Genomic DNA, 24,905 nt, shown 5'->3' with positions numbered 1-24,905 from the left:
GGTGATATGATACTGGGTATCCACTGCGCTGAGATGGAAAATGGCAGTGGACGGCTGAAAATATTCCCGCATAATATTTTTTCTATGCGTAAACGCCAATCCAGCCGTCCGTTCCGTACAATAAAGCTATTCACCGTAGAAAGGAGAAAATTATATACGATGTTTGTGTACAGTGATACTTTGCGGATGTCTTTTTCTACGGATGTGGATATATATAATCCATTATTTTAAAAAGGTAATTGTATTTTTCTTATAAAACACTATCATAGGCAACATTATCTTTGGACTAGAGCAAGTAATTTAGGAATTAATAGACAAATTGGAAAGAAACTCATATTGCAACATTATCACCTAAATGTATTTTTCTCCAAAGAACATTTAGGTGACAATGTAAAATAATATTTTGACTCATATGACAAGATTCAATCAAAAAATATATATCACTTTTCTAGCACATATATTGATCATTTGTCTCTGTAAAATGTGGTACCAAGCATCATACTTCTGCAGTAAGGCTTTCATTGACAAGTGTAACATTGGTCAGATTTTTATGATATTGTAGGTCTATTAATTATTCAGGTTTCTGATTTTTTGAATAATTTATCGAGAAAAAAAAAGTTAATAGGCTTTTATAACCACCTCATATTTGATTTTTATTGAGGGGTGTTTTTTTTTAACTTTGATCAAAATACTTTTAATTATTCTTTAACTATATTTGATTATATTTTTAGGATTAAATTGATTTTTTTAATGAATCATACCAAATCGATTGAACTAAATCTTAACTATTTAATTTAATTTAATTTAATTTAATCTTAGATTACTCTTTCTTTTTTTTACATTATCCCTATCTCTACTCCTCCCACTCTATTATATTCGTCTTCTCCTCCCACTTTACTTTATCGTTGTCTCCTTCCCCACTCCTTCACCTATCTATCTCTCCCCTTAGCTTTCTTCTCCACCTCTCTTCTCTCACTCTTCTCTTACTCCCTCCCCTCATCCTCATATTTTTCCTTTTACTCCTCCACTATGCCCTCTCTCTCTTCCTTCTACTCCCTTATCACCTCTTTCTCACGGTTTATTTACAAAAGTCATTACACTCTTATACTCATTCATAAAATATATATATTTTATACATAATTATTTTATATTTATTAACAAATAAAAACCTAAATTATCATTAAAAAATTATATTTTTATATAAATTTATCCTAAATTATCTAGAAAAATTATTATGCTCAAGTTAGACCGGAATCAAACTCGGATTATACTCGAGTTATACTCATTCACATGACATATTAACCAAATTAATTTTTATATAAAATTATCCTAAATTCATCGTAAAACTAATCTTAAAATTTTACACTTTCAATTTGCTATTTTCTATATTGACATAGTTACACTCAAAATTAAAATAAATTAAATTTGATTACCTAAAATATTTTAATATTTATTAATTTATTAATTTTTATATATTTTTAGGATAAATAATTATCAAAACTTATGAGAATTCTATAATAATTTGCTTCTAACAAAAATTTTACTAGTATTTATTTTATAATGAATCTAGAATAAGTTTATATAACGATTAATATATTTTAATAGGTGTCATGAATAAGTGTAACTCGATTATAACCTAGGTGATCTGACATTATCCGATCCAAAAGAATCTGACTCAAATATGGACCAAAGAAGCCTGTGAATCAGTTGACTTTGAAATAGTATGATTTAAGAGTATTATTAGAATTTTTTTAAAAAAATTATGCCCCTTGATAAAAATCAAATGTAAAGGCACCATCCTATTAAAGCTCATTATTATGGACAAATTTTTCATAAATTTTCCCTTTTTTTAAGTATGCAATATTTAGACTTCAGTTTTTGCTTTTAATGTTTTTAGAGCTCAGCTCATGAACAGCAGTAACACCTAATGCTAGTGGCATATTTTTATGTCCTCTGCTATCTCAAATTAATCATCTAAAAATTACATTTGATGCTACTATATTCTAATTTAGACAGAAAAAATATCATTAATGTCTTAGTCAATCTTATGTGGTTCAATCTCGAATGCGTAGGACTGTCCAAGGTGTCTCTCAAGTGAGAACATCAAGCTCCCAAAGTGTCACATGCATAAGGACAAGATCCGAAGAGATTTCCTGACCTAATCCCTCGTACGTTCAAGTTAGTAACATAAGATATAAGAGTATGAACTAACTTGAGATATAAGAGTATGAACATCAATAGTTTAAGAAAATTTTCCTTTTCTTATTGTTAGAGGTGAGTCTTTATATCCAAGTATGAAAGAAATTTGTGATTGTCTTCACCGCCATAAATGATGAGAAGAAAACTTATGATTGTCTTCATCGTTATAAATAGTAAGAAGAAAGTTTGTGATTGTCTTTCTCGTTATAAACGACGAGAAAGAAGTTTATGATTATATTTCTCATAATAAATAACGAGAAGGAAGCTTATGATAGTCTTTCTCACCGTAAATGGTAAGAAAGAAGCTTTATTTTCTCTTTCCTCTTTAGGCGTCATGTGGTTGTGACGTATCGGATGATAATGTATCCCCTATTATTTGTCCCCTCCCCTCAAAAGGTGGGTTTTGAGGCTTTTTTTAGATGAGGCTCGAAGTGTGACATTTAGTTCATTCAACACATGAGCATTTGAGATTTGCTTTAGCAGGTTGAGTTGTCCCAACGGATGTGCCTCGGGTGTATTTTGCTTTGTGCCTTTATCATGGCGGATTTCCTTTTACGTAAGTCGAGTTTTTTTTACTTATGCACTTCGGGCATATTTAGCATTGCGCCTCTATCGTGATAGATTTCTCCTTACGTGGGCTAAATTTTCTCGACTTATGTATCTTAGACACATTTTGCCTTGCACCTCAGTCTTGGAGGATTTCTTCTTACACGGGTCGAGTTTTCTCGACTCATATGCCTCGAGCATATTTTGTCTTATGCCTTTATCATGGCTTAGTGTGAGGACTTCTCGCTCAAACATTTGTTAAGAGGGCTTATAGGTAGACGTTTCTACGATATCAGGCTCTCTTTTTAGTACCAAAATATTTGAAAAAAATATTGTTGATATCTTAGTTAGCCCGACATGGTCCAAACCTAAATATGTAGGATTATCCGGTGTTTCTAACGTGAGAACGTCAAGCTCTCGAGGTATCACTTGCATAAAGACAAAGTTAGGAGAGGTTTCTCTAGCCCCTTCGATACTCAAATTAGTAACATGAGGTATAAGAGTGTAGAGATTAATAGTTTAAAGAAGTTTTTATTTTCTCTATATTAGAGGTGAGTTTGTATAATGGTTGTAAAGGATATGATTCATCATAAATGATAAGGGTACCAAAAAATATTGTGATTATCTATCTTACCATAAATAACAAGAAGAAAGTTTGTAATTATTTTTTTTTTTCCTAGAAGAAAGCTTATGATTATCTTTTTCATTATAAAAGAAACAAAGCAAGAAAAAAGCTTTGTTTTCTCTTCTCTCTTTCAGTTAAATGATAATATCCCTGTCAATCACAAAAATTGAGGAGAATATAGAAATGTGATATGTGTTTATGTAGAGATCTTAATGATCATATATATATATATATATATATATATATATATATATATATATATATATATATATATATATATATATATATATATATATATATATATATATATATATATATATATATATATATATATATATATATATATATATATATATATATATATATATATATATATATATATATATATATATATATATATCTTCCTTTTATTTCATTCTAAGCATCATTTTCATCATTCTTTTAAATCCTAAACTCTGTATAAAATTTAATTTTCTTTTTATTAGAAATTCAAATGCTTTTTTGAACAACTTAATACAAAAAAAGAAAGAAAAAAAACTAAATTATTCAGAAGAAGAATGTTTCAGAATCACTGTACATGTCAAAGATGAATCAAGATTTAATTGGGTCGTCTAGTGTTCTTCATCAAGGGATTATGCATGCAGTGGAAGCATGAGCTTCCAGCACAAGTTAATTAGTTTGATTTATCATAAATCAGATTATTAATTACAGGAATTCAAAGTAAGATTGATTTATACAATGCTTGTGCATTTGCTTTCATAAATCAGATGCTTACTAATTACAGGAATGGGAAAGCATGAGAAGATTAAGGAGAAAAGGTTACAAAAAAAAATCTATCTTGTTACTTATTATTGTATTATGATGATCCTCACCGACAAGATAATTGACTCATTAATTTATTGAGTCAAAATCCTTCATATAATATATTTAAACTTAAATTAATGATTATATACTCATCATGTTCTTACAATTCAACTTAAGTTTTATTTGCATCAAGGGCTAACATCCTCCTCAAAGGCTAACATAATACACTATTAGATATTAGTATAATGTGCATGATGCTTAGTCTAATAGTAATTTTACGTCGTGACATGGTCAATATGGTCACATATGGAATAGTACGATATTTTTATAAGACTATACAAGTAATTTAATGTTTGATCTCCAATCGAAGTCATATAAGATAAGTAAATTGGATATATGAGTGCTAAGGAGACTCATATAAACACAATTTAAGCTATTATATAAACATGGGACAAGCTAGTTAACTATGTTTTAGATTTTTAGGTTAAGGATTCGAATCCTCAACATGAAGTAAGTTAAATACAATTTAATCTAATATACAAATGGTTTGGTATATTTTTGGACAATTTTTTTGAAAAAAAATTTAGTTTTAAAAAATTTTCTACTGAGCACCGGATAATTTTGTCATTGTCGTCGCTCATCAATCATCACTTTGTCACTGATTGCTTGTGCATCCTCCTCATTGTCAATCATTACTTAAGCTTCCACTTTACTATCCACAGCTTTTACCCTCACCCTCGCTCGTAATCCCTTCCATCACAATCAACAACAAAGAAGATAAAAATGACAGACGAAGGGTGGGGACCCTGCACAGTCTCACTCTTGCCCGTAGCCCTCTCTACTAAGATGATGATGCGGATGACGTTGATAGATGACGAGCGATGAGGGTAGGGTTAGTGGAGTGGATAAGAAGATAAGAACAGTAGAGCAGATGCGTAACCAATCAAGAATGTAAGCGAAGACGATCGAAAACGATAATCGATGAAGTAGAAACAAGAAACAAAATCATCATTTAAGTAAAAGGAAAAATGCTATGTGATTTTTTAAAAAAATGAAAGTGCTATGTAATTTTTTTTAAAAAAACGATAGTTTATTTCGAAAATGTCATATATTTTAAATATTTAAGATAAATTTTAAATTTCAATCTAATGACCTTTTTGGTCATCTACCTTCGAAAACAACTAACAAGATGTCCGCTCCATCAAAGAGAGTGGGAAGCGCTCGTCATAGAGAGGGCCCCACCGCTGCCTCCAAGCACGGGGTAAGTGGAGTGATCGGGTAGAACTGACGTCGACACGACAGCAACGGTCCAAGAAGCCCGCCAAAGATTCTGGCGGCGCTTACAAGGACACGTGGATCAATTAATGTCGCGGTGCGGAGATCGCGCAACGTATTCGCCGCCAAATTTGGAAGCGTGGCGATTGGACCGTTGGGAATGTACTAAATCAACCCCAGCTTGTCGCCGCCCGAGAAGAATAAGGACGATAGGGCGATTTAGATTACAACAGAGCAAACAGTGTCGACCGTCAAGATTCTTTGCGGGAATTATTATCGCTATAAGCAAGAAATCTGTGTCGAAAGAGGAGAGAGAGAGAGAGGTCCTCTCTTCTCTTCTGTGAAATGAAGAGAATCTGATTGCTTGTTCACCTTTCTCGAGAATTAACTGGTCCTAATCGAACTAATATGGATCCAGAGAAAAAAGAGGGGGTTCCTTTACAAGCACTATGCGGATCCTGACGTCGTTGCCCCTGCTCATGCAGCTAAGCCGCCGCTTCTGGGTTTGTAGCCGTAGTAGGAGAGGTACCATTTGACGAACTTCTTCAGGCCGATCTCCAGGTTGGTGGTCGGCTTGTAGCCCAGCTCGGCCTGAGCTAAGCTGATGTTGGCGTGGGTGAAGGGGACGTCCCCGTTGCCTGGCATCTCCACCACCTTCTTCTTCGCCTTCACCTTGAGGTGGCGCTCCAGGATGTTGACCAGCGCCGGCACCGTTACCGGCGAGGTGTTGCCTAGGTTGTAGATTCGGTACTGCGCCGGGCCGCGCTTCCGGCCCCCGCTCCCGGTGCTCTTCTCCGCGGTGTCGAGGGAGGCGACGCAGCCCTTGACGATGTCGTCGATGTAGGTGAAGTCGCGAGCAAGGTCGGCGCGGTCCTTGCCGCGGTACACCGTGATGGGCTTCCCCTGGAGGATGTTGCGGGTGAAGGAGAAGTAGGCCATGTCGGGGCGGCCCCAGGGACCGTAGACGGTGAAGAAGCGGAGGCCCGTGGTGGACAGGCCGTAGATGTGGTTGTAGGTGTGGGTGATCTCCTCGCCGGCCTTCTTCGTGGCTGCGTACAGGGAGGCCGGCCGGTCGGTTCGGTCCAGCTCCGAGAAGGGCACCTTCTCGTTGAGGCCGTAGACCGACGACGACGACGCCCACACCACCGCCGGCTGCGGGTCGGCGGACTTGCACACCTCGAGCAGGGTGACCAGCCCGGCGATGTTGCTGTGCACGTACGACGCCGGGTTCTCGATGGCGTAGCGCACGCCTGCCTGCGCTGCGAGGTGCATCACATGGGTGAAAGGCACGAGGGCGAAGAGCCTAGCGAGGAGGCGGGTGTCGTTGATGTCGCCCTCCACCACGAACACGCCGCGGGACTGCAGCATCGCCTGTCGCGCCTTCTTCAGCGAAGGGTCGTAGTAATTGTTGAAGTTGTCAAGCCCGACCACGCCGTCGCCGCGCCTGCGGAGGGCGAGGGAGACGTGAGTCCCGACGAAGCCGGCGGCGCCGGTGACGAGCACGGACATGCCTCCGGGGCGGCTGGCGGCGGACGATTCCCGGATCTGCTTCTCCCATTGCATTCCGCCCCACGAGGCGTTGAGATATCGGGAGGAGCTGTCGACGAAGCTCTGGAAGCTGAGGTAGGAGGCCGTGAGCGCGATCAGGAACAGCGCCCACAAGAACATGGTGCTGGTCGAGGCGAAGCAGCGGTGGAGCTGGCGATTGATGGTGTGCGCCCGCTCGATCTTCACCTTCCCCGGCGTCGATGGAAACAACTCATCTTCCATCGATCTCATCTTCTTCTCCTCCTCTGTTTGTTTCTCTTCCAATCGAGGATGTATTCGGGTGTTCGACGAAATGTTTTGCTACACCTGCCCAAGGATTGGGCGCAGGGGAAGATATAAATAGGATATGGGGTCTCTTGTCTCCCTTCCTTCTTCCCCTCGCCCGTTCCCTTCTCTCTATATATTAATCGCCTTGAGACGTTAACACCTTCTTTTAAATTGCGGTCCATGGCGTGGACAAGTGAAGAATAGCGAACCTATTTAATTGGCCGCCGAGGAATCGGGCCCACCGTCAACGCCTCTTCGTTGGCCGGTAAATATTACCAAAACTTAATTTTACCGCACTCATTTGACCCTATCCCGTTTCATGCGCGGGGCCCGATGTTCGTCCGGTCGAAGACAGCAACACCTCTCTTTGGGCGTCATTTACACGGAGCGCGTTAACTTGTCCCTCGGGAAGAAGCTCGAGACGCGGGGAGCACGCACTTCTGCTCGCCACGTGTCCGGGATAGAGGTGGGGAGTAGCATAAGATGGGCCGAACGCGCGGGGGAGCATTCGTGGGGCGGACGGCCGGGAGAACCGGTCGCGCGGGAAGGCGATGACCGCGAGGCGCAGCGACGGTGGTACGGTGCCCCGGTTCCCGCGGGAGGGCGGACGACGGTGCGGGGTTTTGACTGGGATCTGCTCCGGCCTCTTACCAGAGAGAGAGGGCGGCACGTGGGCAACAGGCAGCAGTTTCTGGTTTGATTCTGTGTTCAACGAGGTAAATTGGCCTCATCATCTCCGACTTATCACTGTGAGAGAGAGAGAGATACAGAGAGAGAGCAAGGCGCATGTTCGCATCAGGCAGCACGTAGCAGTGAGTCCGATTTGACTCCGCCTGCAATTGATAATTTGACAAAATTAGTGCAACGAGGAGAGATATCATGGTCATTTTAATCAGAATTATTAATTAATTAATAGGGGATTTGTTTCAGCTGGACCAAGCAAGACTCAAACTCGCAATGAATGTTTCAGAAAAAAGACACAGATTGTTATTATATTCATATAAAAACAAAATTGACTGTCAAGCTTCTCAGAACACATCCACGGAGTGATTTGCTGTGATGTGGAACAAGTTTATGCTTGATGCAAGGAATCAGCACCAAATGTACTTGTTTTGATAGACCACCAGGCATGGGAAGCTTAACAACAATCCAATGACAGGAGAAAATAAAAATGAAGTGACACTTTCTGTTTTAGTCACATAATCAATCGACAAGATTCCCCTGTCAGTCATATGGTTCATCGTTCCTGCTTCGGGGACCCTAAGAAGAAGGAACAGTTTCAGTTGTTTTAGAAGCAGCAGATTGTTCTCCAGGAGATGGAGCTGCCAGAGATGGTCGAACATAGATTCTAGCTTTCTGCAATATCTCAGCTACAACCCAGTGCTTTCTTTTGCTCAGTGGCCTTGAAGGATCCAATCTAACCTGGCAAGAAAAGATATTTCAATTTTTTTACGAACGAGATAGTAAAACAACAACTGAGGCTACGAGTTCTTTTGCAACTAGTTTCTGTACATCCATATACTTGATGATACGAGTTCTTTCTTTGTAGTTTCTCAGAGCAGACAGAATGCCAGAACAGGTAAAACGAATAGTTCCGCATCATAGTAATTGCAGTTTATTATGGTGATTTGAGAATAAAGAGAAAAGAAAGGAACAGAAAGCATGTCTTTACAAAGAACGCAATAGCTATGGCCTTGCTAATGGAGATAGAGTGGGAGGTACACAAAGTTTGTGTTCCCATTGATTGATTTCTCATAACTGTCACAACAACGTCATTTCACTCTGTGTAATGCAATCTTTAACTATATTATGAGCATGCAAATCTCTTTTTGTTGTTTCCAGCAAAGTTTTTTGGATCACCCTCTACCTCTCTTCACACTTAATTTTAATCAACTCAAACATTTATCAGTCTCCTTAAAACATGTTCACAACATCACTCTTTTTTTCTTTTTACCAGGGAAAAATATTTCTTATTCTACCTTTTCTAGTAACTATACACGTCCCCTTAACATTCTATCCCATTTTCATTGATTCTTTTGTGTATATTGCTTCTTAATCGCTGATCACTCAGTTCCATAAAGCATGAGTCATATTATAATTATTACAATGATCACAAAATTCTTAATGTCTCCTGTCATTTCAGTAATCAGCTTTTACATTACGAATACTATATTCATTAGTCTCAAATGTAATATACTTCCAACTTTTCCTTAAGAGAACTTCTTACACGTCCATTATAACTACATTCTCATTTCCTTTTTTAGTGTTTTTTTTTTTAATTACATTTAATACATCTGATCTTACTCCTACTTATTCATAGTATTTTTCTTGAAAGTGTTCTATTATAAATGGCTAGTCTAATCCTATAATTTTGTCATTCTAGAATACCTTCTTCACCCACAATTGTCCAAAATAATACTAAAACATTTACCTCTTTTGCACCACATTTTAGTGTTAATGTAATGAGTCGCTTTCTGTATGATATCCTACCTTGCCACTTGCATTTAGGGAAACACAGATGAAGATGACTTGCATCATTTCATGATAATGACAAAGTCTTAGAATGGAAATGGTTAAGATTCATATTTGATTTCTGACATAAGTATCAAGCTAGCTGTCAACTGCCTAATGCAACCCTTCAGCATTTTCATCCAATCTTGGGACAAACATATGGCAGTGCTATATGTCATAACCATGACAATTAAAAGATTATGTTACCTTTCGAAGTTAAAAGATCTTCATCTTTTGTTGCAAAAAGTCCATTTTTCACCCAACATGGCAGGCACACTTAGTACTTTTACAGTATCAAGCAAGACCGGTACCAAAAAACAGATTGCAGTCAACAAGCAAATGAAAAACTGTGGTTTACAGTTACAAACTATAAAGAAAGAAACAGATTGATTGAAGGTCGAGAAAGCCTGAAGTATCCAACACCATATGATTATTGCATCTCTTAAGTATTAATGTATTAAAAGCCTATCTATCAAATCTATCCACTTAATCAACATGCAAAATTTTCCTAGTTCAAAAGAAATCCACTCTAACAAGCCTTTGAATAAAGGTTTTTCCACCAAATTCAAACTGAAACCTTTTGCCAATGGTAGCCAACAAGTGTTTCACATAATCAAGAAGCACATCATGCTTGCTAGTTATCCACGGAGCCCATCATGCCACCACAATGAAAAAATCAGCTTTAGAGGAAGTTGTGAAGCCATAGGAAAACCACATATTCATTAGCTCGGGCAATATTGGCCAATGTATGCTCAGAGGAATTTATTTGTTCATTAACATATTATAATGTCTAACCGACTTGCTACTGTGTAGACTATAGAGTCTGTGTTGTTTCAATTAAAATTCTGATATTTGACAGAGATAGGATAGATTAGAGGCTGAGTTAGAACAAGACCTTACTTTACAACTAAAAGGGCGTTCAACAACGCATAACAACAATAAACCCTACAAATAACTATCATATGTAGCTGTAGTTCATCATCTTTCCTCACTACTGCACCAGCACAGAACCATGTTCTATCAAGTAAGCAAATGCATCAGCTATATGATAACTACAATTCCACAATCAGTTAATTGACAATTATTTTTTTCCAAAGACGCATGCTTATGAACTCATTCATGCATTCGTACATTCAGAAGAACCAAATCATTGATCGGATTCTTCCAAGTTCTAATCCTTATCAAGGAGGAGTGTAAGTAATTCCACTCTGTAACCTTACGAGAAACAGCCCCAACCTCAGCTCTATGCAACAGAAGCAAATGATAAAATATGCCAAACGATCAGCCAATAGGCTATTTGACAGACAAAACGGCCTTTTTTCTCAGAAAGTGCATTCACTTAAAATTGGTGGACGGCATCCGATCAACAAACGAACATATCGATGAATTGAAATAGGGAAAATAGATCCTAAATCCAACATAACCAAGGGAATGAGAAAACTAGAGGGATGTGGCGAGGGCTGACCCGGTCGCCGATGTTGCATTCGTTGCTCTCGTCGTGAGCCATGAACTTGCTGGTGCGCTTGACGTAGCGATTGTAAATCTTGTGGTGGAACAACCGATCCACCGCCACCACCACCGACTTTTGCATCTTGTTCGACACTACGATCCCCACCACGGGCTTCATTCTGGCGCTCTTCCGCCCCCGCTACCGCCGCCTCGAATCGCAGAAGCTAAACCCTAGAATAGAACAACACCAAGGTTCGAAAAGGCTGGACTGAGTTGGACCGAGTTAAACCCGAGTTTAGACTCAAGTCTCCTCCACAACAGAGAGTAAAACAAAATTACATATATATCCTCACATAATGCCCATATATATACAGAGACATACTTATGGATCATTATGATTAATCTCTATCAATTACCATACTTACCCTTATCATATAAATATTTTTTATTAGGTGATCAGTAAACTAAACTCTAAAAACTTGATAAAGATGATATATCTGAAATCGAAAGTGGCCAAATTCGTGGAATCAAACTCAATTGAGACGATATATCTGAAACATTTATCACACACTTTTGACATTTATCACATATCTGAAACTTTTCCTACTCTTCTTTCTCTCTCTCTCTCTAGCAAAGAGTATACAGTAGCAGCTGGATGAAGTACCAGATCTCGGTACTGTCAAAGAAGGTAGTACCCATAAAAGGCTGTACTTACTGCTCATTTCATACATCTAAAGGGCAAAAGGATGCAACCCATCAATTGCACCTCAGACTAACAAAGCCATTCTTCTCAGCTTTGGCACTTGAGCAAGCGACCGGTGTCTAATTTTCTCATTCACCAGAGCTTGCCAGTGTCCTCAAAAGCTACATCCAGCTCACAAGAAAGAAAGAGAAGAGGAAAATTTGTCCCTTCTCTCCACCTTGTTCTGTTCTAACATCCAAAAACAATACATATATAGGCAACAGTGTTTGGGTGTTAATCTTGCAAATGGTAGGCAACCACAGTATCCAATCAACAATGGACGAAGGAGAAAGAAAGCATAGCAAACGTTCCACACACAACACAACATGATGACCATGAATCAACCAAGACAACAGCAGCAGCAGAAGCCTTGGCAGGAGGAGAAACCAAAGCACCAGGATTTGGCATCAAGAAGAGAAGACAACAACTACAAGGCAACAACATCTTGGTGATGTTGGAGGAAACAAAGAAACAAGGAGAAGAGAGATCTGATTGAGCCACTCGCGCCAATATCACATACTACCCTTACACACACACACACACACGCACATCATAAAGAGGGAGCATTTCCTACACTTTTCTGCATCATTGTGTTGTGCATCTTCGTCTTCAGCTGCACTGTCATAAGACCTTCCTTCACCTGTCATCATCTCCTCCACAGACATACCTTCTTGGCCTTTGTCTTGTCAGTGTATCAGAAGAAGGCCTCAGGAAGAAGAACGCAACAAATAATGCCAGTCTTCCTTGTTTCTCATCCTCCGATGCAGCACGTAGTCCTCTTCTCGTCTTTTCCTTCGCCACCATCACCCTTCTCACCTCTCCTGAAGCTAAGGAAACATAAGGAAGAACGGAACAAGAGAGAACGAGCAGTAGCCTTCCATGTTTCACTCTTAAACGTAGGTGTACTCTCAGTACGGTGGACTCACTGCAGCGTATTAATGGCTCTGATTCTGCCTCTCCTTCGCCATGAACACAACACACCCAAGCAAAACAAAACAGAGCAAAGAAAGGAAACGACTCACATAAAAGACTGCGTGCAGGGAGACCTGCATCCCATACCTCGGCCAGTGCGTAATGACCTAATTGCCTTGGTTCTTGCTGAAGCTGTTGGCCGCACAACAAGGGGAGCCAAAAGGGCATTTCAGGGACTCGGTGACCGATCAAACGTTGCTTCTATGAATTCTGCGTATCGACGACGTATTTAGTTTAACTGTTCAACCTTAACAGAGCAGGAAGAGCACGAGAGAGAGAGACAGATTGCTGCTGTTGCCGTCACCATAGGAATCAGAAAAAGGAAATATGATTCCCAAACGATCCACAATATATTTAGTTACATATATGATTGTTGCAATACATTAAGCAGCAATGATTCTTCAAGCAAATGAATTGAAGATGTTGCTTTACTTTTATGCGTTTATGTTATGAATCGAAGAGGATTACTTGAGTTCGTAGCCTCGCATGCAGGAGATGGATTAAAAGTAGGGAAACGGAGAGCTTGCTTTCAAGCTTTCTCGCTTTGCGCCCCACTGACAAACTTTGTACCCTTTTGCGCACTTTACTTAATGCGTTGGAGGACAAAAAGAAAGAGTAGTGTTTGCATCGCTGTAGGTGAAGACAATTGGCTCACGCTTGTTGCGTTGCATTCGATGATGATTGATGTGGTTTGGATGAGGAGATGATTTAGCTGAAAGGAGAAAAAGAGTTCAAATACACATCATAAAAGAGGTCTACTTAGTTTTCAATCATCACTTTGGACAGCATCATTAAGAGCGAAACTGATAGGAAACTTTATTTGCACATGCAAATCTTTGGGGGCTGTTTGGATGCGGAACAGATGGAAGGCATGCCATCTCACTCCTCTTTGGTTGCTGCCTTACATCCCGTGAACGTATCAATGAATGAAAGGAGGCAAGAGAATGAATTAGTTTATTATTATCAATTTCAGTTTAAATATTTTGATCATTGGCTTGGGTCATCATTGAGCTACGCCTCATATGCACCATACTAGTATGTTAGATCTTGACAAATACGTCAAACTCTTGAGTAGATAATATTATAAGAGTCTGATAAGTATATTACTATCAACTTCGGCTTAAATATTTTAATGTTATTTCTTGGATTATTGACTCAATAGTAACTTTTGGACATTGTGAAGTTGAACTCTTCTTCGGTGTATATCTCCTGCAGAGTCTGGATAAGATGATGGTCGAAGCTCCATCTTGCATTCTGCTTTGTTACAACTTATATGCATGGATTAGATATAATATATGCCATCCCAATTTTTAGTCTTTAACCATGTCGGAGCATTCTTTACGCCTCTTTCGATCTTTATCTCACATATGAATATTTTTCTAAGACAGTACCGATTGTAAATTACTTGGAGATCTTTATCAACAAAGTAGGTGGCTCAGACTTGTTAGTTAGTTCTTTGATGAACAGAGAGTTCTGAGTCATTTTTTCTCTTTATGATCAATCAACTTGTGGATTACTGCAGATTCATTCTGCCTTGATGTATGCAGTTCTACTGAAACATAATTCAAATGCTTCAGGATAATGTCAGTCTTATAAGGTGAGATCAGGACAAACCATCATATGTACATGAATTACAACATTATTTATGTTGCAGAGTTGGTTCTTCTATATACCTTTTGATGCATAAAGGAATCGATCGAAGGTGGATCATCCATGTGCCATGGCACAGACGATGCAGGGGACTGGAGCTTGTGGAGATCTTTGATGCTTGAGAACTCGCCTACCAGAACAAATCCAAGTTCTCGCTGTCCTCGAAAGAGCTGTATGAAGAGGATTATGCATCTCGAATAGAGGCTGAGAGAAGTGCATATCTACCGACGAGCATGATGGTTTCCACTGGGAATCTGAAGTGCTTGCTGAATTGTATCCGCATGATATCAATCTCTTTCACGTTTTTTTCTGCAACCTGGAATTAATCGTTGCAGCTTCAGTCCCAATATGTCTAAGACTGAGGAAGTAGGAAAGGAAAAGCTTCTGCATGTGTCACATATTTATGAGGAATAGATTTCTTTCATGATGCAGAGCTCGATGCCATTTCTCTGCTCAACTCTGCCTGCAGGTTGGATTCAATTTTTTGTCCCGTTAGAGCAATCGACTCTCTTTTTCCTTAAGAAATGTGTTTGTTCTTTTCCAGTAAGACAGAGTTGCAAGTGATCACACAACTTATTTTGGCCACAGTATTATACCGAATAGAGCCCTTGTGGTAGACTTGATCACATGAACTCCACGTAGTGACATTTATACAAACAGTATGAGGGAAAGATTGAAAGAACACAACAACGCATCAACAGCGATCTATGCTTAACCGGTAGCGCTGGCGCACAAGAATCGAATCGCACCTTCGTTGCCTGTCTTGACTCCAATGGTGGAGAGCTTCACGAACGACTTAGCCCAGCTCGCGAAGAAGGCGTCCTGGCTTCGAGACAAGGCTTCCACCGTGCTCTTTGTTCTGGCATCCGCGACAAGGACGGAGTCGGATTGAAGCAGGCCCTTCTTGGCCAAGAGATTCCCGTAGTATTGGTTGTCGAACAAGGAAGGAGTCACTGGATCGTTGCTGGTGGTGACCGAATCGCTTGCGCCGGCGGGGCATTTCCTGGCGAGCTGCATCGCGTAGTTCCTCTCCAGTGAAGCGTCGGCGGGCACCATGGTCCCGTCCGAGAGCTGGGTGAACCGATCGCTGAACGCGGTGCAGTGAGCTGAGCCGATGGTATGAGCACCTTGGAAGATGATTCGATGAGTGCAGTCGTGTCACCAGGTCTCGAGAGGGAAGGGCTTGCTATGGGGGATTACCTGAGAGGATGACGAGGTCGTCCATGGACAATCCTTTTGAGGAGAAGCGCTGCGCCAGCTGGTCGACGGTGAAGGTGGTATCCACCATGTTTGGCCTCACACTTGCTGCCGAGGACACCGCTCCGTCCCTCCTTCCCAGCGGAACCACTACCGATGGTCCTCCTGTCTATCACATTCCAACAATTTGGCTACAAGCCATCAATCGCCGAGCAGCAAGAACATGTAATCGTCAGAGATTTAGCTGTAAGATTTGGAGCAGCTGCAGCTTAGCTTACCAGTTCCACAGCATCCCTTGCAGCGAGAACCAGGATGTCAGCACAGGACACAGTTCCAGGGCACCAGAACTCGAGCAGCCTCTTGGCCGACTCCACCACGTAGAATCCACCGAGCGACTTGTTCGCCGGATCGCTCCTCTCCGTCCCATTCCCCTCCACCAACACGGAGCCATCGCAGCCCTGCACCCAGATGCAGCTCTCGTCAGATGTCACATAGCCCTCGCAGGCAGCTCCGTTCTACGACAGCGTGGCGGTGACGTCGGTTAGGACCTGGACGATGCAGTCATGGAAGAGGAGGCGGAGGAGTTTAGCGGGGATGGTGGAGTCGATCTCGTAAGCGGATCGAACGGTGTTCTTCACTAGCAACTCCACATCCGGGCAGGAGGAGGAGTAGAAGCCCGAGGAGAGCTGTGATGCAACAGGCGGCGAGAGGAACGGCAGGAGAAGGAGGGTGAAGGTGGAAACAAGGATGAACGGGGGCAGTCTCACGAGTTTAGGATCCATCAAGGAGGCTTAGCAACTCAGCATTGCTTGGTCGGGTGTATTTATTGTGAAGCGAGAAAGGAGGGAGGACGAGAGCAGTGTCGGTACAGACTGCATTTAGTTGCGTGCAGCAGTGACAGTTAGGAGAAGAGAAAGGGAAGAATGCATGCATGCATGCACGCACGCACTGCGGTGTGCGCTCGAGATCAAAGCCAAAGAATCTGAATGACTTCACGAGGTTGACTCACCATTACATTACTTGCTGAAAGCAGTGCGAAGGTGTCAAAGTCACGGTTGGCTGCAGGCCAATTCCGGACCTAATTTTGAGGCATTAAAAAGGAGGAGTACCCTTAGCCTATTATTGGCAATAACAACAAAGGTTTTGATCGTCCTTTTCTTCTTTTTCTGGACTTGTGTGTTTTGCTAATGGTTACAACGATGAGCTGAAGTGAGGTTTCCTGGGCTTTGATCTTCGACTAACTTATAATTATTGCAGGATGAGAGTCATATATTTCGAGTGAATCAGTTTGATTTAAGAGAGTGGCTATATTCAATTGAATTGGCTTCCTCCTTTGGGGTTACACAGTGAAAGAAGAGCTGTAACATGGCATGTAGCTCAACGCCGACATGATTTACGTTTGCGGTATACGATGGATCACATTGTAGGCCACCGTGGTACTTTAAGTAGATCTACTAGGAATGGGTGGAAGTTAGCAACAGTTGGCAATACGAATTGCTTTTATCTTCTGACATATGAGTACATCACCTTCCGACCAAATAATTGACCCACCGGTTTGACGCGAGACCATCCGTCTATCTAACCACGGTAAAAGCATTTGGTCTTGTTGTGTTGCGTAGAGTCATGCATGTTCTACAGTAGAGGTCGAAAAGGAAGTAAATAAAGATTGTGGATGAAAGAGATGGTTTGGCCGACGAATGATGCGTCAATTGCGTCCTATAAAGATGGATGGATGGATGGGTTCCCTCATTGATGAGCCACTCTATCAGTTATGCGATGCATTTATGAGGGAATTAAGAAGCAAACTCCACCCACATTTGCTTGCCTAATTAAAATGATACTCCCATGATCGCTCTGTGATGATTGATACATCTGAACTGTGTCTGTCTGCTTCGGGCCGCACGCCACTTGATGAGCTCGGCAGTAAGTTGATTAGAGGAAGACAGCGTAGCGTGATAGAAGAAGGTCATCACCATAATCTACGATCGTAGTGATTAATGATAGCAAGTTACCGTGAGATTTGATTATTAAGCTATGGAGCTCTTTTACGTGGATCACTACATTTCGGTAATAATTTCTTAATCGGGTAAGTCTTTGGTGAGATTAAATATTTGAATGCAAAAAAAAAACGTGTTTTAAAAAAACTCTTCTTTTCTTTCATTTCAAAATTATTATAAATATAAAAAAATTATAATGATTTTGATATAAATAAAAAAATAAGATGGAATTATCGGCCCCGTTCGTGACAACTTAGATATAATTTTGCTTGTTCGATAAAAGATAAGACGGAATTCCATCTACTTTTGACAACAACAGCCATATTATTTTTGGGTAATTATACACATACAATTGATTGCCAATGTAAGTTGCATTGAATCGCCTGTAAATTATAACAGTGTTGCAACCATAAGATAGGATTTCACTGTAGCTTTCTTTTAGTGAGAAAAATGTAATTTTTATGATGACAATTTTGGACATGCAGACACAAATCACGGACCATCTATTTCTATTTCATGTAATGCAACACTAGACATATCTAATTCAACAATGTTCTTGATGAAAGAAAAATGTGAATGAAAGATCCCACCAAATTGAATTTGATCTATGCATCTAAAAACTAAGGAGAATTCTTCATCTCTCTCAATATCTCTCTTAATTCGACAAACTCCCCCGTCAAGACAAGGGACCAAATGAAGAGAGCTGCTGTGGCCGAACCGGTGATGATGCTGACACGCACGGAGGAGGACCACCCGACGTCGACGATGAACCAGCAGGAACAGCAGAATACACAACGGAGAGAACAGTAGTGAGCAACAAGCTCTGGAATGGTTATGAAGACCAATGGCTCACTCACTAGAAAGCCCGGTATAACACAGGTAAACGCAGTAGCGTGAAACAGTTGATGGTCGCGTTTACCAGCAAGACGGAGTGGGAATCCTCAGATTTCTCGTACTAAGAAGCACCATCTCAACCAATATTCTTTATAACCAAGTAACTCACAGTGTCCCAACTATTATTTATGGGTTGGCGACAACATTACTAGTACTAAAAGCAAAGGCATTTTAGCGTCGTTATTGGCCATACTGTTTGGATTGCAACTTTGAACGTTGCATTACTTACTATGCAATAATATTGTGTGGCAATCGATGGCCTGTAGGAAAAGTCTTTGGTGTCACATAGGAAAAGTTAAAGGTCTTAACAGCATACATACACAGTTGCTCGATTACAAAGTCCAGTGAGGTTTAGAAAGAAAAGTATTTTCTTTTCTTCTTTTTTTCCCAAATGATATGTCAATGTTTGGTGAAAGGAAAATAATAATAATAATAATAATAATAAATTAAATTAATTTTGTTTTGGACAACCACTTGTGGATGTGTTTACAAGACAAAAACACAATCATATATCTTTCAATTCTATTCTATTCATTGGTGTAGAGTCTTTAAAACCAAGGGATTTATGTACATTAATTAGCCCATCACTTACAGAACCAAGGGATTTATGTACATTAAACAGTGTAGGATATACAAATTAATAATTTAGATTTACCACTCCAGAAGAGTGAAATAATAATGGTATCAGAGAGGGTCTCAAACATCTAATGCATTATTGTATATTTGATAGGTTCCGTATTCATAATTGATAGGCCTCACATTGTTAAGTTTCATATTCACATATATGATAGGTTTCGTATTGATACGTTTAATATTCGAATCCACATGAAACATTTAATATAATAAATAAGGATATTTAAATTTAAAACTTATTAGTTATCATTTGTAGCAATTAATCTGAGTTTTTTGAACAAAAACGCTAGTCAGATAATCAAAAGTTCATTAATGACCTCATAAGAATCATATCAACTACAGACTCCAAGAAAAATTTCTCTTCTCTGAACTTACAAACTGCTAAAAACATTCTCAAAATGTAAAATTTCCAGCACATTCATGTTCCCTACTTGCACATAAGAAGAGAGTTTGGCTTGGAATAACCTCCATACATATAGGCCCATACTACCCTACATTGATAAAAGTCCACATGCAGCTTGAAGCTTTTCACCAATCAACCTCCCTTCGATTCGATACGATTTCCAAATAAACAGTCATTTATATGCTTAAACATGGCAGCAGCATCCTCCGGTGGCATAGAGAGAGAAAATTTTATCCGGTGAAGAAACATCAGAATTTAAGCCACTTCTTCTCTTTCTCCTTGTTGACAACAGCATTGGAGGCTGCAGCATGAGCAGCCTCAACATCTGCCAGAGCTTTCCTTGTTTCATTAAGTTTTCTCATGGCTGCTTCATATATTGCCTTGTCCTTGCGGTTGCGGTTTACCATCTCCGCGAGCTTCTCAATTTTGTTCCTCAGTTCTTTCACCTCCTCATCATATGCCACCAATGACCGCCTATCCTCCCTCCTGGCAGAGGCTTCACCATTACCTGTTCCCTTTTTACTTCTATTGCTGGATATATATGCAACATCTTGCCCAGCGAGTTGGTTGTTTATGAAGTTGAAAACATCCGGGGCCTTCTCTTCTTCGGCTTTAGCAGCCCGAGCAGCATCTGCATACCTCTTTTCACGCTTCCTCTTACCACCCCTGCTGCGCTTCTTGCCACGACCTACACTGTTTTCGTCATTCTCATTGGCTACAGCATGATCAAGAGATTGCTTTGGTGGAAGAATCTTCACCAGAACTGGATCAAGTATTCCCTGGCCCGAGGCACCCAATCCCATTCCTTCACGATAACCCATGCTGGCCATCATTTTCGAAGCAATACCTCGGGTGTGATGCTCCCAGTTCGCAAACACAGTGGTCTCTGTTTGAACACCTTTCTGTAATGTTGTAGCCTCCAAAAACCCTAGGCCTTGGTGGCCAATTCCACTGTCAGTATCCTCCTCTTCTTCACTGGATTCAGATCCATCTGAGCTAAAGTCATCATCATTCTCCTCGCCATCACTCATTTCAGCATACTCTGATATGGAGAGAGCATCACTCGAAAGCTTCACAGAGCTGCCATCATCTTGGAAAACAACTTGACCCACCATGAGTTCATCATCCCATGACTCGAGCTCAGCTTTCCGCCATATGCTGGAATAGTTGCCAGCGGCTGCCCAAATACTGGACCCTACCAAGGACTGCTTCCATACAGTGGGAATGTAATTCTTCAATGATGAGATAGGAACAATGAGTCCTGTCAATCATTTATATTAGAATTTCAGGCCATATTTGCTCCTTACATAAGTACATAGGCAAGAAGCATGAAAAGTGATAGTCCATTTAGCCAAATATTTAGAGATGACAGTCATACAAGTTCATCGCATAATGTTTTCCGATAAGTAACACACTATTGACAACCCAAAATTAGAAAGAAAAGGGACAAAGTAGGTTCTATATCTAATAGATGAGCCTAAAACAACATACCATGTGATAAGCGGCAGTTATTACCAAATCGACATCTTTGCTGTAGGAAGAACTTGCACATCTGCACTTGGGTGGGACTTATATTAGTAAACTGCTAGTGACCAGGAAGGAGTCTGTGTCTTCCATGCAACATATATGTACGAGAAGTGAAACACTGCAGAGATGGGTAGCAATCAAAGTTAAGTAAGGCGAACATTACATGATAATTACAATGAAGGCTTCTAGTGGACATGATGCCACCAATGTTATTGCAAGTGAGTCAACAGGAGACCCAAGTTATTTGTCACACACAGAGTTGTTGGGGAAGTTCAAGATCCATGGGAAGATTTTGCCACCAGTTGATCCACCTTTTGAATGGATCAAGTGATTCCAAATAATTTTTTGACTACAGCTTCTTGTTGAAATTTCCGGTTGGCCAGGCAAGCAGGTCGACGGCAAGGAGGGGGGTGGCAGAGGAAGAAAGCGAACATAGCCACTCATAGAGGAGCAGACATGACAGCACAGATGTCTACAGATTAAATCCAAGAATTGCACATAAACATGCTATCTAATTCCAAAAAAGGATTACCTTACGACAGGTTAATGTTTATTCACTCATGCCGGAAGCTCATTTACAGGTTGACCATTAAGAATAAGCGTAACAATTTACAACTTCCTACCTGAGTGTCTTGTGCTTAGAGACACATCCTAACGTCTTGTTCAAATGTATTGTGCTCAGCCTCAGAGGCATGTCCTATGTAATTATTGACAAATAGAAAATCACTTGCTAATTCGAAAGATGTGCTAGTCTACCATATTGGAATAAGACCAAAACTAACCCAGTCCACTGTGGAAGTAATTACCTAATTGAGGTGATGGAGCCAAATGAATACTACTGAAAATTGCTGGAACTGACTGTCCACATTGGGAAGGATGAGGACCATCATCCAACGTAAGTAATCAATATATAGAACCAGAGAGCTTCAAATCCTACTAGTTCAGCAGCTCACAAAAAAGTTTATTACAAATCAACATTAAGGTGATTATCCCCAACAAGTCCTTATTTTGCCTCACACCTGAATTTCCATTAAGGACAATCTTGATAGATAATTTAGTGTGCCATAAGAGGGTCATAAATTTGCTACCATTTAGACAATTCTCTTGAGCTGAACTGAGTAGGATGACAAAGCAGAGTTCATCAAGAAATCAGTCAGATAGCCAAACTAATCATTCATAAAGGAAAAAAAGACGCCCCCATGCAAAGAGGAGAGCAGTGGAATTTGTACACACCGTCATGCCTTCAGATGTAGGGGTCAGGAATGAAATTCTTGCAGAAGTAGGACTCCCCAGTTCAACTATCTGACCATTGTACCAGCGTCCATCTGTGTAACGAAATCTGCACTTCGAACCAACAGAGTAAGTTTCTGATTCCGATAGTTCTGATTTGTCCTGTCTAAGATCCAGAGGCTCCACTTTGACATCCTGACTTATAGACTCAGCTTCTTGTCCTGAAAATATCATATCAGCTTCCCTTAATAACCGTGATCGTTTCAAGTTAAGCAGCCCTTCCTCTGCATCCTTGATTGCCAAGATAAGCTCTTCATGAACCTTAAGGAAGAAAATTGTCAGTGCCATATGCTTAACTTTTAGAGAATTCTCGTTAGCTTTGGGGATACAACAATAGATGAAAACTAGGATTCAAGAATTTAACTGTCTCCATCAAACATCATTCCAATAACTAAGTTAAAGAAAGAGGTCTTTTGACTTTCATTCGGGCCACAGCACAATATGATGATCGGTCCAGGTGCGGGACCTAGCCTAAGTCATACGATAAATCAAATTCAAGCATTAATCTACCAGGGATCCAAGTACAGAAACATACTTTTTAAGGTATCAAACTTCAAGTTCATCCGAAGTGGTCTATTCATCATGACAAATGAATAATTTCAATCATAGACAGAATGTTGTGTATTGAATAGTTGTCTTTTCCCTTTTTTATTAGGATTTCAGAGTAGGGACAGGTTAGCCCTTAAGCATATAATCAGCTAACTTGCGATGGTACTCAAGACAAACCACATACGACATGATTAGATCACAAACACTTATGAAGAAGGAATTACTTGTAACAAGAGACTCCTAACATTGACTACTTCATCAAATGCCTAAACAGAAGCTACATACATACACACATACATACAATCCTTCTTACTTGCCGTGACACGAGTTGCATAGAAATTGGCAGGTGACGATCCACTTTTGATCAATGGCGTGTTAATAGTTTCCATGTCTATTTAGGTTATCAGAAACCTAAGCCACAAGACAAACGATCGTTGGTATATAACCTGGGAAGGACAACTACAGCAGTTGGAAAACCAGTTGATTACTCATTCCTGATCCGTTTTGAGGTACGAATTACATTTCCATGGAATTCATTAGGTTATGGGCAAATAGGACTTTGGCGGTGGTGGTGGCGGTGGTGGAGGTGGTTACCGATTTGAGGAAAAAGGACAACTGCAACTACAGAAGTCTTTATTTAAATGACAAGTTCGATTTTTTGACATGATCTGAAAAAGTAAGACAAGCTACCCATCAGGAAGATTAGTTTTCAAGGCAAAATACAGGATATTTTGTGTTTGATACGATTTCACATCAGTTAGCAAACATATTTCGACCAAATAATCATTCAAAAAGGTTTTTTTTGGGGGGGGGAAGAGTTCTCAGGTTAAAGCAACTTCCGCACTCAAACCCTACTACATTATCGGTTACTAAGAAGGGAGAAATCGGACTAAAAATGTCAAACCGCTACGACGAGAAACCCAATTCGACGTAAAGGTAAGAAACTGGAGCTTAGTGCATGCAAGAGAGGAAGGAAGGGAAGCGGGACTCCAGGTTCAGGCGCGTACCGAGAGAAGCTCGAGATTAGAAGGGTCGGCAGCTAGGGCTTCGTCGACGGCCGCCAGGGACTCCTTCTGCTCCGCTACCTGCTGCTCCAACTGCCGCTCGATGGACGCCTCGTCGTCGCCGTCTACTCCCGCCATGGACGGGAAGCGAGGAAAGCCACGGAGACGAGGGTTTCGGAGACGGAGCGAACCGACCGGGTTGAAGAGGCGGTCGAACGCGAGAAGCTCTAAATTACGATATCTCGAGATCGTGGCCGTCGGATCTATATTTGCTGGTCCAGATGCGATCAGTCTCCCTTGATGGCCGGATCACTGATGCATTCGTCTACAACACATAATCTTGTAAACAAACCGACCTACCCGCTGAGTAACCTGACGAGTTATTTGATGGTTGGACTTCCATGAAGTTTACGTGGCCCCACCTTCTCCACCAATCTTGACGCAGTGGATCCGTTTGTTGCCCGTATTTGGAGTATTTATTTTGTTTTATTGCCTATATTTTATAATTGGTGCATGAAGTTTAGGTAACGAAAGTAAGGTTACTCGATTTGATGTCGATTTATAAAAATATTAACATCAAGTAAGATTTCGGACGTAATCCGTTTGACGCTTAAGTTAGTATAATTTTTTTTATAACTGTTGGTGTAAGCAAACTTGAGCCGTGGCCTCGGGGCCGACGCGGCTTAGTTCGGGTTCGGATGATGGGGGATCTTCCCGGGACGGCCTTTGAGTCCGTTGAGGTGGCCGGCTGCGATGGTCCAATTGGGACGAGATAGTCGTTTCCTCCGGGAGGGGGCTCCTCGCCTACGCGTCCAGTGGAGAC

The 24,905-nt window shown here is 40.6% G+C and overlaps 4 protein-coding genes across 4 annotated transcripts; all 4 read right to left on the bottom strand.

The window, feature by feature from the left end:
• Positions 1–5,803: 5,803 nt before the first annotated feature.
• Positions 5,804–7,360, bottom strand: LOC135635531 (UDP-glucuronate 4-epimerase 1-like). The gene has a single exon (XM_065146650.1). It carries the CDS (start codon positions 7,226–7,228, stop codon positions 5,927–5,929), a length of 1,302 nt encoding a protein of 433 aa, XP_065002722.1. The 5' UTR covers positions 7,229–7,360; the 3' UTR covers positions 5,804–5,926.
• A 995-nt stretch (positions 7,361–8,355) lies between these two features.
• LOC135637321 (uncharacterized) lies at positions 8,356–11,506 on the bottom strand. The gene is made up of 2 exons (XM_065149996.1): positions 11,241–11,506; positions 8,356–8,686 (listed from the first exon to the last, which is right to left on the bottom strand). Exons 1-2 carry the CDS (start codon positions 11,400–11,402, stop codon positions 8,525–8,527), a joined length of 324 nt encoding a protein of 107 aa, XP_065006068.1. The 5' UTR covers positions 11,403–11,506; the 3' UTR covers positions 8,356–8,524.
• Positions 11,507–15,149: 3,643 nt separating this feature from the next.
• Positions 15,150–16,591, bottom strand: LOC135634759 (peroxidase 18-like). The gene is made up of 4 exons (XM_065145322.1): positions 16,334–16,591; positions 16,064–16,243; positions 15,789–15,954; positions 15,150–15,715 (listed from the first exon to the last, which is right to left on the bottom strand). The coding sequence occupies exons 1-4, from the start codon at positions 16,565–16,567 to the stop codon at positions 15,300–15,302; spliced, it is 996 nt and encodes a 331-aa protein (XP_065001394.1). The 5' UTR covers positions 16,568–16,591; the 3' UTR covers positions 15,150–15,299.
• A 3,005-nt stretch (positions 16,592–19,596) lies between these two features.
• Positions 19,597–24,297, bottom strand: LOC135637183 (zinc finger CCCH domain-containing protein 18-like). The gene is made up of 4 exons (XM_065149700.1): positions 24,086–24,297; positions 22,473–22,790; positions 21,204–21,264; positions 19,597–20,973 (listed from the first exon to the last, which is right to left on the bottom strand). The coding sequence occupies exons 1-4, from the start codon at positions 24,218–24,220 to the stop codon at positions 19,961–19,963; spliced, it is 1,527 nt and encodes a 508-aa protein (XP_065005772.1). The 5' UTR covers positions 24,221–24,297; the 3' UTR covers positions 19,597–19,960.
• Between the last annotated feature and the right edge of the window lie 608 nt (positions 24,298–24,905).

This window comes from Musa acuminata, chromosome BXJ3-4, assembly GCF_036884655.1.
Source record: "Musa acuminata AAA Group cultivar baxijiao chromosome BXJ3-4, Cavendish_Baxijiao_AAA, whole genome shotgun sequence".
Lineage (NCBI taxonomy): Eukaryota > Viridiplantae > Streptophyta > Magnoliopsida > Zingiberales > Musaceae > Musa > Musa acuminata.
The sequence above is the reverse complement of the archived record's forward strand: the minus strand, read 5'-3'. Positions and strand labels throughout refer to the sequence as shown.

Excerpts from the sequence above, each read along its gene's own strand:
- LOC135634759 (XM_065145322.1), bottom strand. The coding sequence starts at position 16,567 with ATGGATCCTAAACTCGTGAGACTGCCCCCGTTCATCCTTGTTTCCACC. Across the intron at positions 16,244-16,333 it reads TCCATGACTGCATCGTCCAG|GGCTGCGATGGCTCCGTGTT; the intron begins GTCCTAACCGAC and ends ATCTGGGTGCAG. Across the intron at positions 15,716-15,788 it reads CGACCTCGTCATCCTCTCAG|GTGCTCATACCATCGGCTCA; the intron begins GTAATCCCCCAT and ends TCATCTTCCAAG.
- LOC135637183 (XM_065149700.1), bottom strand. The coding sequence starts at position 24,220 with ATGGCGGGAGTAGACGGCGACGACGAGGCGTCCATCGAGCGGCAGTTG. Across the intron at positions 22,791-24,085 it reads CTAATCTCGAGCTTCTCTCG|GTTCATGAAGAGCTTATCTT; the intron begins GTACGCGCCTGA and ends TTCTTCCTTAAG. Across the intron at positions 21,265-22,472 it reads CTACATCTGAAGGCATGACG|ATGTGCAAGTTCTTCCTACA; the intron begins GTGTGTACAAAT and ends ACCCAAGTGCAG.
- LOC135635531 (XM_065146650.1), bottom strand. The coding sequence starts at position 7,228 with ATGAGATCGATGGAAGATGAGTTGTTTCCATCGACGCCGGGGAAGGTG.
- LOC135637321 (XM_065149996.1), bottom strand. The coding sequence starts at position 11,402 with ATGAAGCCCGTGGTGGGGATCGTAGTGTCGAACAAGATGCAAAAGTCG. Across the intron at positions 8,687-11,240 it reads AATGCAACATCGGCGACCGG|GTTAGATTGGATCCTTCAAG; the intron begins GTCAGCCCTCGC and ends TTTTCTTGCCAG.